Raw genomic sequence first — 13,347 nt, forward strand, 5'->3', positions numbered from 1 at the left:
TTTCAACAGGATGTAGCACTGTTATAATTTAATTATGCAAGAAAATAAATAATTATGAGTCTAATATTTTCTAATTTATCTGTCTGACGGAGACATTACAAATTAGCGCAATCGAGGCGTTGAAGTCTCGCTGACGTCATTATATCACCCCTCCTGTGCCGCTCCAATACCTCAGGTACTAACTCAGTTATGTTGTGGTTATATACTAGGCCTATAATATCACTGTAGTAATTTTGTTACCAGTTGCAAAATTGTAAGAAATATTTCGTTTATTATACAATGCAATATACAGGGGTTATTTAAAGTTGCCCAATTGCTTTTTAATATTTTTATTGCACATGTTAATCAACTACTGCAAAAATATACTAGATTTTTTGTATACAAAAATGTAAATAACAACCAAAATCATGTAGCGTTTGTTTAATTATACCTTTTAGTTTTTTATTTATATTTTTAAAATTTTGAGGATGTAATGCTCATAATTAATAAAATTTATAATTTTAAAACAATTAAGTGCAATACTTCTGATATATTATGTATTTAAGGTTATATTTTAATAATTAAACATTGTTATTTGTTTTTGTAAAATGTGTATTTCAAGCCGCGTCTCCAGAGTGTGTTTTGTCCTACACAATCTACAAAAACATGTCAACATTCAACTTTTTTTAGACAATAGGCTAGATGACAAAATTTCAATGAGGTTTTTCGCGAACGAAAGATCCGCTAGATGGCGGGACGTGGATGTGGGGTCTGACTGCTGCGTGATTGGTGGATTTTGACATATCTGTCAATGTCATGTCAAAAATAACCAATCATGCAGCATTTGGACCTCGCGTCTACGTATTGCCATCTGGCGGATTTTTCATTCGCGAAACCCTCATTATTTGTCCGTCATACTCGTGTTTTTTATTTTCTTTCCTAATTAAATAATAACAGTGCTATATCGAGTTGAAATGGCGCGTTACGTCACGCTTGAGTAGATTTTTTACTCAAAAGTGACGTCACGCGACTTTTCAAATTATTCGATTATGAAAAAAATAAATACGAGTCTAATATTTTTTAATTATCTGTCTGACGGACATGTAGAATTTCTATTTCATTACCAGTCATCCCAATTTTGTTGAATGTTGAAATGTTTTTGTTGATTGTGTAGCGCAAATCACCCGCTGGAGAACCGGCTTTAGTTAAAATTGTATAAATGTCATTATTATAACACGCTTATTATTATTTTTAGGGAAATCAAAGATTTTTCTTCTATATCAACTCGTCAAATGTCTGTTATATTGTTTTTTTTTGTTATGGCAATAAATTAAATTATTTGCTTTAACCGTCATAGAGTATTAAATAGTAAAACGCACATTGCTGTAGTAATCATACAAATCTAAAGATATTTTTGTCTTTTTCACACTCAATATGTGAGAATAAGACAGAATGTATTTTTGACTTATTCTGTAGCAAGATTTGTACCAATGTAAATATTGTTGATTTCGTACTGCTGTTATGTATCATTCATAATCTAAAAATAAATAAATATCAATATTAACACCTCAGACGTAGCATAACGATAAAATAGACTGTCAATTGTTACAATCTGTCACTTTGACAGAAACTGTTGAAAGCTGTCAATTAACGCACCATTTGTGAATATATTTGATTTATGCCCGTTTTCACCATCAGTTCCTAATTTTTAAGTGACCCCTTTGAAAACAAAATGCCATAAGGGTCACTTAAAAATTGATGGATTGATGGTGAAAACGGGCATTATACTTATACCAAGCTCTAGGTTTGAATCTAGTGTTGAATGAAGACCTCAGTGTCTATTTATAGATTGAGCTTTAAGGCTGTCTGTGCATTGTAGCGGAGAGGAGCGGAGCGGAGATGCGCTGTACCAATATTAACCAATTAGCTTTTGCCCGCGGCTTCACCCGCGTGAAATTTAGTTTGTCACAGATTGTCATAAATTATGGCCTATATGTTATTCTGTGTTATAAACAAAAAAATGTAGTTTCATCAAAATCCGTTCAGTAGTTTTTGCGTGAAAAAGTAACAAACATGTTTACATTTAGACATCCATACAAACTTTCACATTTATAATATTAGTAGGATAGGATTGCTTAAAACCGCCGCCCCACTTGGACAACGTTTTGCGAACTTGTTTAAATACTCATACATTTGTGAAATGTGAATAACTCAAGGGGAGCGGAGAAATGAAGCACGGAAGCGGAGAAAGAAGCGGAATAAACTGGATGTGGTGTGTTCTCCAGCAATTCAATTTCAACTTCTTTGTTAGTATGTACGCCCTATAGGTACAGGACACCTACCCGCGTTTTCACCACATCAATCCCTAATTTTTAAGTGGTCCCTATGGTAACACATAACATCAATTTTGTTTTCATAGGGGTCACTTAAAAATTAAGTATTGATGGTGAAAACTGGCACTATACTTATAGATTGCCGTACCACAATGGATGTATTAACAGTCCGCATCTCCGCTCCGCATCCCTCTCCGCTATATCGCTCCGCGTCAATGGATAGACCTTATTTAATAATAACGACTGACCTGAGGTACATGTAATGAGTTTATATCTTTTGTTTTCATGCGTATGTACAGTTTGCGCCAAAAAATATTGCTTACTTCATTTAACTGTTAATGTGATAATAAAATATCGAGAAAATTATATTATTTTGCGAACTGTACGTATTTGCTCCGAGTATTAATGATAGTTATTGTTATTATTAGACTGTCGTCGTGTTTATCTTTAATAAAATGTTTTTTTACATAATTATGTTAGTTTTATTACACCTTGATGAAAGAGTACAGTCAGAGTAAATACAAAATTTGTATTTACTCTGGTACAGTTGATAGAACATCAGCAGACTACACGTTTGTTGTAAAATAAATAGGTACAACATACCGCAGTGAAAAGTTAGCGCGTGGTGCCTTCGTCCATGCATACATGAGTATTTCTCAAAAAAAATGTACGTAACGAAACGGTAGTAACGAAATAGTAAGGCCATAAGGCTTGTTATACATTGGCGAAATATTGTGAATGCTCTTTATTTATTCAATTCGAAATATTTGTAAGTATGCACCCAAATACGGGGTAGTAATATTAAGGGGTTAGAAATAAAATAAGGGAGTAATCATTCATACTATTTTAATAAAATTATTTTTGTTCCATCATGTTTATCCATTTTGAGTCGTTCTCTGTAAGCTTTGCCTTTCGGCATTGGTTTTTGGCGGCAATCCTAAAAAAAACAAAAGAAGTAATCACATAAAAACGTAATCTAAATGATTTGATAATTTTTTGCTGGTGGCACTTCTGTAAAGCAGATAGTATCCAATCCTTTTGTTATTAACGCTCTATATTTTTTGAAATTAATTAAGTAGTGAATATTACTATGCTTAGTCAGGTAATAACAGTATACACTCAGCATTATGTTGTAGGTACTTTTTCGTAACGTAACGAAATTCGCAAAAAACGTAACGAAATATTAGACAAAATGAGATCAGAAACAAGTATTTTTTTGATAAAATTTGTTACAGCAAATATAAAAGCTTACTAAATGTTCGTACCACACGTATTACAAAAATGGTTAAATGAAGACTTACCGTTCTATATAAAATCGCTGATTTTACTGCCTGTTACGAAAAAGTAATCCCACAAAACACACACGTTTTCACTAATTTTCGCGATAGATGTTATGGCGGAGACGTTAGGCCAACAGCCATTCAGAGTGCAGCTATTGTTGTCCGTGTAAAATAAATACGGAATTGTTCAGAAACCATGGGAAAGTAGAAATAAATCGTAACTAAAGAGTAAATAACGAAATAGTAAATGAGAGCGACTCATTTTGTTTTTTTGCTTTAAATTGCCAATTCATTATGACATCCCATAGAAAATCAATTTGATACAGAAACTGCGATTACTGTAGAACGATAATACAAAGAAATTTACAATAATTTAGTTACGTATCGCATTTTATGAAACAAAAATAAGGTACTTGATACAAATAAGGCCTACGTTCTAATAAGGCCTATACATCAGAAAACACAGATAAATAAATCCAACCGGGATAATACTTCAAGGACACGTACTCATATGCCCTACAACCCGGTAGAGTGCAAGAGCGTCCCGATCCACGATCCCAGCACCAATTGGCACGCGTTCTTCTAAGGTGGTGGGTGATTTCGTGCTCTCTTATAAAAATCTGGTGATTTCATCTTAAATTTTCGGTAAAATAACGCTGTTTTAGATTAAGCTTTTCTTAGTAATCGTTTCTAAATATTTCTTACTAGCTAATAATTACCTTAATTTGTACTACTGGCTATAGATGCATTATTTGTAAATTTTTAAAGACAACAAGAGCGAGTTATCTAATAAGGCCTAGGCCTTATTTCAGCATGGTAGGCCATATTGGATACTTATGTCAACACCTGATTACGGACAAATTCATTAAACTAAATGAGTCAAAGAGTAACTAAATATTTATTTAATAAGAATGTTACTTACAGCATAGAAAATAAAAAGAAAACAGAGTAAAAAAAAAATTACTAAACCTGTAAAAAAAAGAAACAAAATACAAAACCAATAAAAACTAAGAAAAAAAAGCCGTATGTATAATTCTAAAGGATAGGAGAATTAAAGCTGGTATTATCATGCCTGTCTCGAAGACAATGTAGCAGATATGCTACCATAAAGGACTGCTTTTGGTGGTATCATAAAGATTGTGTAGGAGTTCGTAAAGATGATTCAGAAGCCTTTTTATGCCCTGGTTCTAACAAAAATTGAGATCTCATTTTGTTTACAAAAAATCAAGACTAAATGATGTTCCTAAACTTTGGTTTTATGTGTAGGCCTTATTCGAACACGGTGTTTTAATAAGCCCTATACAAAAAAATATTATTGTTTGTTTTTAATATTTTTTTTGTTAATTTAAGTAAGGAATCATTACTTTGTTACTATGAATATTTAATTTTATCTATAATTTATGTATTATTCTTAATAAGTGGAATTTAAGTTTATCTAGAGATATACAGTATATTTCTGTTTACTTGGTATGTAAAATTTTGATAACGCAAACAAATCGACGTGTTTAATGTTATAAGACCGCATTTTGTTTAATACAACCTCAATTTTAAGGTCTACAGGCACTTGAATCATATAGGCCTTATTCCGTGTAGGTGATTTAATAAAGCCAAAATCAGTGGTTTCGTAATTTGCTTATTTTGAATAGATTTAATTAAAAATTGTGTTATTTTTTGTAATATTGCTAAAATTAAAGGATGGAAGAAGTTAATTAACCTTGTTTTTGTTGACTGGCGTTAATATTTATTGAAATATAAGCATTTAAAGTTAGGTAGGCCTTATTTGTATCAAGTACCTTACATGAAAAAGCTAGGGTGGCAAACAGGTTTTTGTATGAAAGGTAAAAAAGGACTATTTTTAAAATATCTAAATATTTGGTAATAAGTAGGATTATAGCTATAATTCTTCGTTATCTTAAAGATTAATATTCATCCTTCAAAATTGTGTGTGTGTTTTTTTTGTGTGATGATTTATAAATATAAAACTTTTGAACTGTTTCAAAGCACACTTTTTTTTTCAAAATGTACATTTTTTTTGAGAAATACTCACATACTTAGGACTATCCTTTATATATTTTTCGAAAAGGAAGGGAGAGTTTTTGTATGAATCTGCATCTTATATACTGAAACAAGAAAATTTTACAACTAATAAACTATTTTTTTTATAAGGCTAGTAAAATCGTAAAGAAATTATGTAACAAATATTCCTGTTAACATTTTAAACTTTCATGTTGTACTTATTGTATTTTTAGTAAATTCACACACAAACACTTTTAAAAAGGTCAAACGAGACACGGGAAGATTTGTTAGACTGACTGTACCACGGACGAAAATAAAGCAAATGCGGGTAAGTGAAGAAAATTCATCGCGACCGAGCAAACGACGCCGCATCTCTTCAGTCTGCCCGCGACCGTGCCTCGTGCAACCGAGTCGAAACGTCAGGAAGGTAAATACCTTTTTACCTTTTAAAAGTGTTTGTGTTACAAAATCCCGCAGTACTTACTTAGTGTGAATGCCTGTTAACCTATCCAAGTAAGTAAGTTATACATATTTTTATGCTAGTGTTAGGTGTCGGTTCACCAGTTCACCACAATATTTCAGCGATCGATGGTATCTAGCTTTCCTCGAATCGGCATCAGTCCAATGCCCACCTTTGGGACAGACCTAGCTTTGATGTCCAAATAAAACAAAACTCATGGACAATTATGTTTATTATTCACAAGATTGCTTGGGTTCCCTTACATCTATGATATTCCGTAGAAACCACCTCCAAATTGCCTTCCAGTCACACAATAATTTCAATATCCTCGTCTCCTTTTCTAGTATTGCACAATTTTAACTATTTATTTAACTAATCTAAAATATTTATGCCTAAATATAACTAAATACATAAATAGTACATACACTCAACATCAAATAAACCGCACCTTCCGCGACGCGAACTTTAAAGATTTTCTTCTGACACAATCATGGTACCCCAACAATATTGGTGTTTTTTGAAAGCTCAATAAATATCCTTAAAGAAAAATAAATTTCATTTCTAAATAAATGATTAACATATACCATAAATGTGACTTGTAAATAGACCTCACTTTGGGCTCACCTCTGGGATCAATTAGACCAATTTTTATGGTTATAAAACCAAATAAAGATCTCACGTGTCCTCTTTAACAGATGGATAGCGATTAATCCCCACTTAACAGTTTTATAGTCATAAAAAATGGCTATAGTGTAACTACCTATTTTTTGAAGAAGTGACTCTGGATTCTTCTACAGACACATTTTTGGGGTAAAAACCTTTCCTTTAATGAAATGAAGTTTAGAACTAGGCTTTCAAATGGTACCAATGTTGGTGGGAAGTGGGGATGCATATGTTTGATAAGTGCTTGTCGCGGGAGGTGCGATTTATTTGATGCCGAGTGTATATTTTTTATGTCAAACCTAGGTAATTCTGTCCAGTTACGATAAATCCGGCTGTCTTTTTTTGCTAAATTAAATCTAAATATCAAGGGTTGAAGTTTAAAATACTTATGTGATTTAACGACATTAATATAGGTAACACTTTAAGCTGTAAGATACATTTATTAGATGAAAATCAATTTTCTTCAATAAGGAAGGGTTTGTCTATCTTAGAACTAAACAAAGAATCAACGATTAAAGTTACGTTTGAAAAGATTTTAATAAAATAAACTAACTAAAATAAATTATCACAGCCGAAAATAATGAAACCTTATGTAACCTATCTCATATACAACTTACTTATTAATTAAATTATTAATTAGATTCTTACGTAGTATCATTCTTTTGTTTGATAGATGCTTCACCCGGAATTCTCAACCACAGAGGAACTGGCTAACTTTCCAACTAACAAAATACAACAATGTTACTATTATTGTTGGAGAGATCGAGATCTTTTAGGACATTTTTGTTATTTTTGACAACACAGGGTGTGGACAAGATGTCTTTTTGTCCATCCATTGTAATGATTGTTCTAAATTAGTAACTGACTAAATAAATACCCCCTGTATGTTAAATCGGTGCGTATTTGTGCTGAGTAAGCGTGGCCAATTGCAAACCAATAAAGAAATGGGATGATGCGTCATTTTACTTATTTTGTGTTTACATTAAACGAATTGATATGTATTGATTGATGATTTAACTGATGATTGGATTAATAAGTGATTGCAACTGTTACAATCAAGTTTTAAACGCATTTTTGGGAGTTTTAACTTTTATTCAAAACATTTATCTTGGTAAAATAGTCCAATCAATAAAGCTTAGGTATAGATGGAAATCCGTGGAACACAATTTCTGACTTCGGGACTTTATTTAGACTAGTTAGGAGGTGAACATAGCAAAAGTCCCCGCCCTTAGCCTGGACTAAAAGCCTTCCTAGCTTACTTTTTTTTTAAAATTAATTTGCATGTCTAACTAATATTTCAATTTAATTATTCCTTTAATAATAATGATGGTAATTTTGTAAAGAAAGAGTGCATGAAACATTATTGTCTATTTCTAGGGTCTACATAAAATAGGTGGGATTTTTAAAGGAATTTTAACATACTACACATTTTTTTTCTTTTATACATTACCTAGTTCAGTAACTTCAAGTAAGTAAGTACTTGCTTATTTATCTGTAACCCTTAAATTAAATTATTCCTGTAAAATTACTTTACAATAACTAAGTAATAATTATTACGAGTACCTAATGATCATATTATTATTCTTTGACATTACATTATGCAATACATACTCAATGTGTAACTTGTTAAAGAAACAGCGCAGGTAGCGAGCGCGTGTTTACAAAATGCATTCCAAATACTGCCTACTCATTATGAGCATTTAGCCGTACATGTTCCTCAAACGAGTAAGGAAAGTAATTTACTGATATGCACACAGTTTTAATCACATATTTGTTGGAAATGTTGGAATAGTTGTGTAGGTAACTCCTCAGGCGTCGTAGTGCGACAGGATATTATAGGTAGCTGGTAGCAGCGCGGGCTGTAAATTTGTACACATCAGCCAATTTAGGGGTAGTCACTGAAATGCGCAGTTTTACTGAACTGTGCACAGTCTTGCTTGGGCATAGCTCAGAGTCCTCAAGCATCATAATGCGGCTAGCATAGGTTTTGTGGGTATTTACTGACATGTGCACAGTTTTACTGAAATGCGCAGTTTTACTGAATTGTGCATAGTCTTTCCTGGGCGACCACAGATTCCTCAGGCGTCGTAGTGCGGCAGGTCGTTGTAGTAGCGGCGCGGGTCGTACAGTGATATGAGCACGTCACTTATGATATTATGGGTATTTACTGACATTAGCACAGTTTAACTGAAATGTACACAGTTTTGCCTGGACGAAGACTCCTCAGGCGTTGTAGTGCGGCAGGTTGTTTTGTGTGTATTTACTAGTATGGGCACAGTTTCAATTACTTATTTAGTTGTGTTCTTCAGGCGTCGTAGTGCGGTAGGTCGTTGTAGTATCGTCGCGGGTAGCTGATGCATTTTGTGATATGAGCATGAGCACGTCAGTAAATCATTTTGTGGGTATTTACTAGCATGCGCACAGTTTCAATGACATATAGTTAGTTGGTCGGAATAGTTCCATTCTTCAAGCGTCGTAGTGCGGCAGGTATGCGTCGCGCAGGTGCGTCGTAATATGGGCATGCAACCTCAGCCAATGATATATGGGTTTTACTGAAATGTGCACAGTTTTTCCAGGGCGGGCCTTCCCGCTTTGAGCTCTTGCTCAGAGTCCTCAGGCGTCGTAGTGCGGCAGGTCGTTGTAGTATCGTCGCGGGTCGTGGTAGGGCGGGTACAGCAGCTCGTAGGGCGGCGCGGCGGGCGGCGAGCGCGCGCGCGGCGCCGCCATGCTGAACAGGGCTTCTGGGTCGCACACGAACTTGTACACGTAGCGCTCGCCTGCAACACGACAAATTCTTCTGATTAATTTCATTGCGGGTCCAATGACAGCTTAACTTTCCCCCGGGACAAACTTGACCTTGACTAAAGCTTGGTCCGTGAGCACGTAGAATCCCGTCCAATGACCCCAAGCTGCCCATCCTTGTCGCTCGCACGTAATTATGTTGCTGTCGCGCTCGCACACTCACTGCGGGCGCGCGTCGCACAGTCGCGACAGCAATATAATTACGCGCGAGCGATAAGGATGGGTAGCTTGGGGGCATTGGACGGGATTCTACGTGCTCACGGACCAGGCTTTAGTTATTTGTTATTGGCGGTTTATATTATCCTGGCTACACAGTAGTTGCAGTGGTGGGAACAGTCCCTTTGCAACACGACAAAGCGTCAGCCCAAACTTAAAACATAAGGTCAAGTTGCTATTGAATCTTACTTGGGTGCATCACCTGTAGTTATTTCTTTAACCTACTGAGGGCTCTATGCGTATATAGACCAATATTTTAAAGACTGTAATGTAAACCCTTGAATTTAACCCTTGAAATTATTATTATTTATTTATTCTTCTCAGGACTGGCCCATTTATTGTCCCGAAGCAGTGGTAGGGTTAATACTGGGACATGAAAAAGTACTTTTTAAAAGCCTACTTGAATGAGTTTTTTTATGAGTTTTAAAGACTGTAAACCCTTGAAAAAGAGGCTGATAATAGTGACTGAGTTTCTTTCGCTGCTTCTCAGCACTGGCCCATTTATTGTCCCGAAGCAGTGGTAAAATGAGTTTTATGAGATTGTCACTGATCCCTAAGTGACAGAGGGATCACCTAAAGAAAGGAGTCGTACCTGCGACCTTCTGCATGATGCCCTTCTCGTAGTAGTAGCGCAGCGAGCGCGAGAGCTTGTCGTAGTTCATAGCTGGTCTGTTCTTCTGAGCGCCCCAGCGCCGCGCCACCTGCGAATAGAATCGGTACTTTATCCATACTAAACACTAGCTTACGAGTAGTTAGCGTGAAATCGGAGTACTGAAGTGATAGCACTCAGGAGGATTTGATGAGTGCTGCTGACAACGCCACTCTTGTGGCGGAGTTGGGCTGACACTGTGTAGGTTTGTTGTCGACACGAAAAGAAGAAGTACTGTTAAGTTAGCCTTTTAAAGCTACTTTTTTTAAGGCTACGATTTCCTCTCTAGAGAGAGAAAGTAAACTTAATTCTGAAAGGTCTGAAAATGATGGAAGTGCGACATAGAGCGTCGTTGGGACAAAAAAATCTCGAGTGACGACCACGGACCGGAAGACATATTGTCATCAGGCCTCCCACTACGTGGACCGACGATCAGGTGAAGGTCGCGGGAAGCACCTGGATGCTGGCAGTGCAGGAGCGTAGAACCGGTCGCTTGGAAATCTGTGGGCAGGCTTTGCGCAGCAGCGGACGTCAAAATCAAAATTAAAATTTTCTTTATTTGTTTAGACTAATTAAATTAGTTCTTGCAAATCGTCAAATGCTCTTAAGGAGCCTATGTCTCATTCTTTTTTTGCCCTTTGCGTCATTTGACTGAAGTCGTTGAGCTACTGTCGCCTCAGCATGAGGGAGGATAGCTACAGCAGCGGCTGTTTAAACTGGTCCGGTGCTAACACTGTGGCCTATTGTCGCCTCTGTGCCGCTGGCATAAGGTGCTGGTTGCCTAAGGCTCGTGTGCTTCACTGCTGGGCTACTATCACCGCTGTTACGTCAGCATAAGGTGCAGGTTAGCTCCTCGGGCTCGTGCAGCTTGAACTCTAGCCCGCGAACAGTCCAGGCTACGCAGCGCGCCACACTGCTATGCTACTATCGACTCTGTTCCGTCAGCACAAGGCGCAGGTTGCTTCAGGCTCCTGTACTACACTGCTGGGCTACTATCGACTCTGTGCCGTCAGCATAAGGTGCACGTTACCTCCTCGGGCTCGAGCAGCTTGAACTCCAGTCCAGGCCACGCAGCGCGCCACACTGCTGGACTTAGATTATCGCCTCTGTGAGACCTCTGGTTACCTCAGGCTCGTGCTTCTCTGCTGGGCTATTATCGACTCTGTGCCGTCAGCATAAGGTGCAGGTTACCTCCTCGGGCTCGTGCAACTTGAACTCCAGCCTGCGGCCAGTTTAGATGCCTCAACGCGCCACACTGCTGTGCTACTATCGACTCGGTTCCGTCAACATCAGGCGCAGGTTGCCTCAGGCTCATGTGCCACGTTGCTGGGGTACTATCGACTCTGTGCCGTCAGCATAAGATGCAGGTTACCTCCTCGGGCTCGTGCAGCTTGAACTCCAGCCCGCGGCCGGTCCAGGCCACGCAGCGCGCGCCCTCCGCCAGTAAAGACACCAGGAACTGCCACAGCTGTAAGGCGCCGCGCCGCCCGCCGCCTGGGACACACAGAAAGACTTAAGTTTTAGTTTAAGTGCACATGCACACTACAATAATGACGCTCGGATTGCTCGGATCAAACTCCCCGCACCCCGCGCTTCTCTCGACCAAAAAGTGGGGCGCGTTTTAATCGATGAACCGATCTGCTACTATGGAATTACACCTAGCCAACGTATGACAGCAAATGCTTCACGATCAAAGTATCACAGTACGGGAATGAGTGAATCGAGAAGATATATTTTTAAGTAGCAAAAAGCATAATTATGACTGCAACCACTCATGATGTTAGGATGGTCTTGTAAGTGCCTATTCACTTATCTTAAAGAGGTGGGTTATATTATTCGGGAAAGACCGCATTGTAAAAGAGTAAGCGAAACGAGTGCGAGCTGGCATATACCAGTGACAGTTAACTTTCCCCCGGGACAAACTTGACCTTCACTGGTTGGGTTATTGGCGGTCAAGCTGTAGATCCTGGCTACACAGGAGTTGCAGCGGTGGGAACGAGAGGTGCGAATATACCTGCATGTGTTGTGCTGACGTGTTGATGTGGGGAAGCCGCTTCACTCCTGGAAGTGGACGCCGTACTGCATAACGAGCTGGTCACTGCAAAGTTTACAGAAACAGTTTGAAAGTCTTATGTAAATGAGCATCCATGTATTAAGCATTATAATAATATAATGTTTACATTGGATTGGTAGTGGGATAGATACTGACAGATATTATCATCATGATTATCATTTCACCCACAGGACGTCCACTGCTGAACATAGGCATCCCTCAATGATTTTCACATCGCATGGTTTGTAGCGGCCTGCATCCAGCGCCTCCCTGTTTCCTTTATAGAATAGAATAGAATAGAAAACTTTTTATTTGCAAGAAACGTATACAATACAGCCAAGACATAGATTTAAACAGAGAGAAATAAACAAGTGGACAATTAACTGCTTGTGCCCCTCTGACAAAAAGGCACCCGCTCATGGTCTTATCAGGCTCCTATCACGGCTTTATCAAGTCGTCGGTTCACCTTGTGGGTGGATGTCCCACGCTGTGTTTTCCGGTACGCGGTAAATGCATATTTTGTACCTTTGAATGTGAAAAAAAGAAACATTGTTTTTCAATAAATTAGGACATTTAGTTACCTACTTAAAATACGTGTAAATCAGCCTTTAGTTAGTTAGTGCCAGTCGAGTTCAACTGCATACCCCATACCTACCTGCATAAGACCTTAACCTTCTTCGGCCATGTATCTCGGCGCAGTAATGACTCCATAGAGCGTCTCGTAGTGCAGGGAAAAGTTGAGGGCACCAGACCACGTGGTAGATCACCAATGAGATGGACGGACCAGATCAGGGCCGCAACTAAGTGCTCGGTTAGCGAAAGTACCCGGAAAGCTGCAGTCCGCGAGGAATGGCGCCGTATTACGAGGAACATCACTCTGAATCGTGATTCAAGAT

The 13,347-nt window shown here is 37.9% G+C and overlaps 1 protein-coding gene across 1 annotated transcript; it reads right to left on the minus strand.

The window, feature by feature from the left end:
• Positions 1 to 9,344: 9,344 nt before the first annotated feature.
• On the minus strand, positions 9,345 to 13,136 carry LOC135085155 (ETS translocation variant 1-like). The gene is made up of 4 exons (XM_063979911.1): positions 13,124 to 13,136; positions 11,771 to 11,892; positions 10,342 to 10,450; positions 9,345 to 9,508 (listed from the first exon to the last, which is right to left on the minus strand). Exons 1-4 carry the CDS (start codon positions 13,134 to 13,136, stop codon positions 9,345 to 9,347), a joined length of 408 nt encoding a protein of 135 aa, XP_063835981.1.
• Between the last annotated feature and the right edge of the window lie 211 nt (positions 13,137 to 13,347).

Source organism: Ostrinia nubilalis, chromosome 28, assembly GCF_963855985.1.
Source record: "Ostrinia nubilalis chromosome 28, ilOstNubi1.1, whole genome shotgun sequence".
Taxonomy (NCBI): Eukaryota; Metazoa; Arthropoda; class Insecta; order Lepidoptera; family Crambidae; genus Ostrinia; species Ostrinia nubilalis.

Excerpts from the sequence above, each read along its gene's own strand:
- LOC135085155 (XM_063979911.1), bottom strand. Across the intron at positions 10,451-11,770 it reads AGCTGCACGAGCCCGAGGAG|GTGGCGCGGCGCTGGGGCGC; the intron begins GTAACCTGCATC and ends TTCTATTCGCAG. Across the intron at positions 9,509-10,341 it reads CATCATGCAGAAGGTCGCAG|GCGAGCGCTACGTGTACAAG; the intron begins GTACGACTCCTT and ends GTCGTGTTGCAG.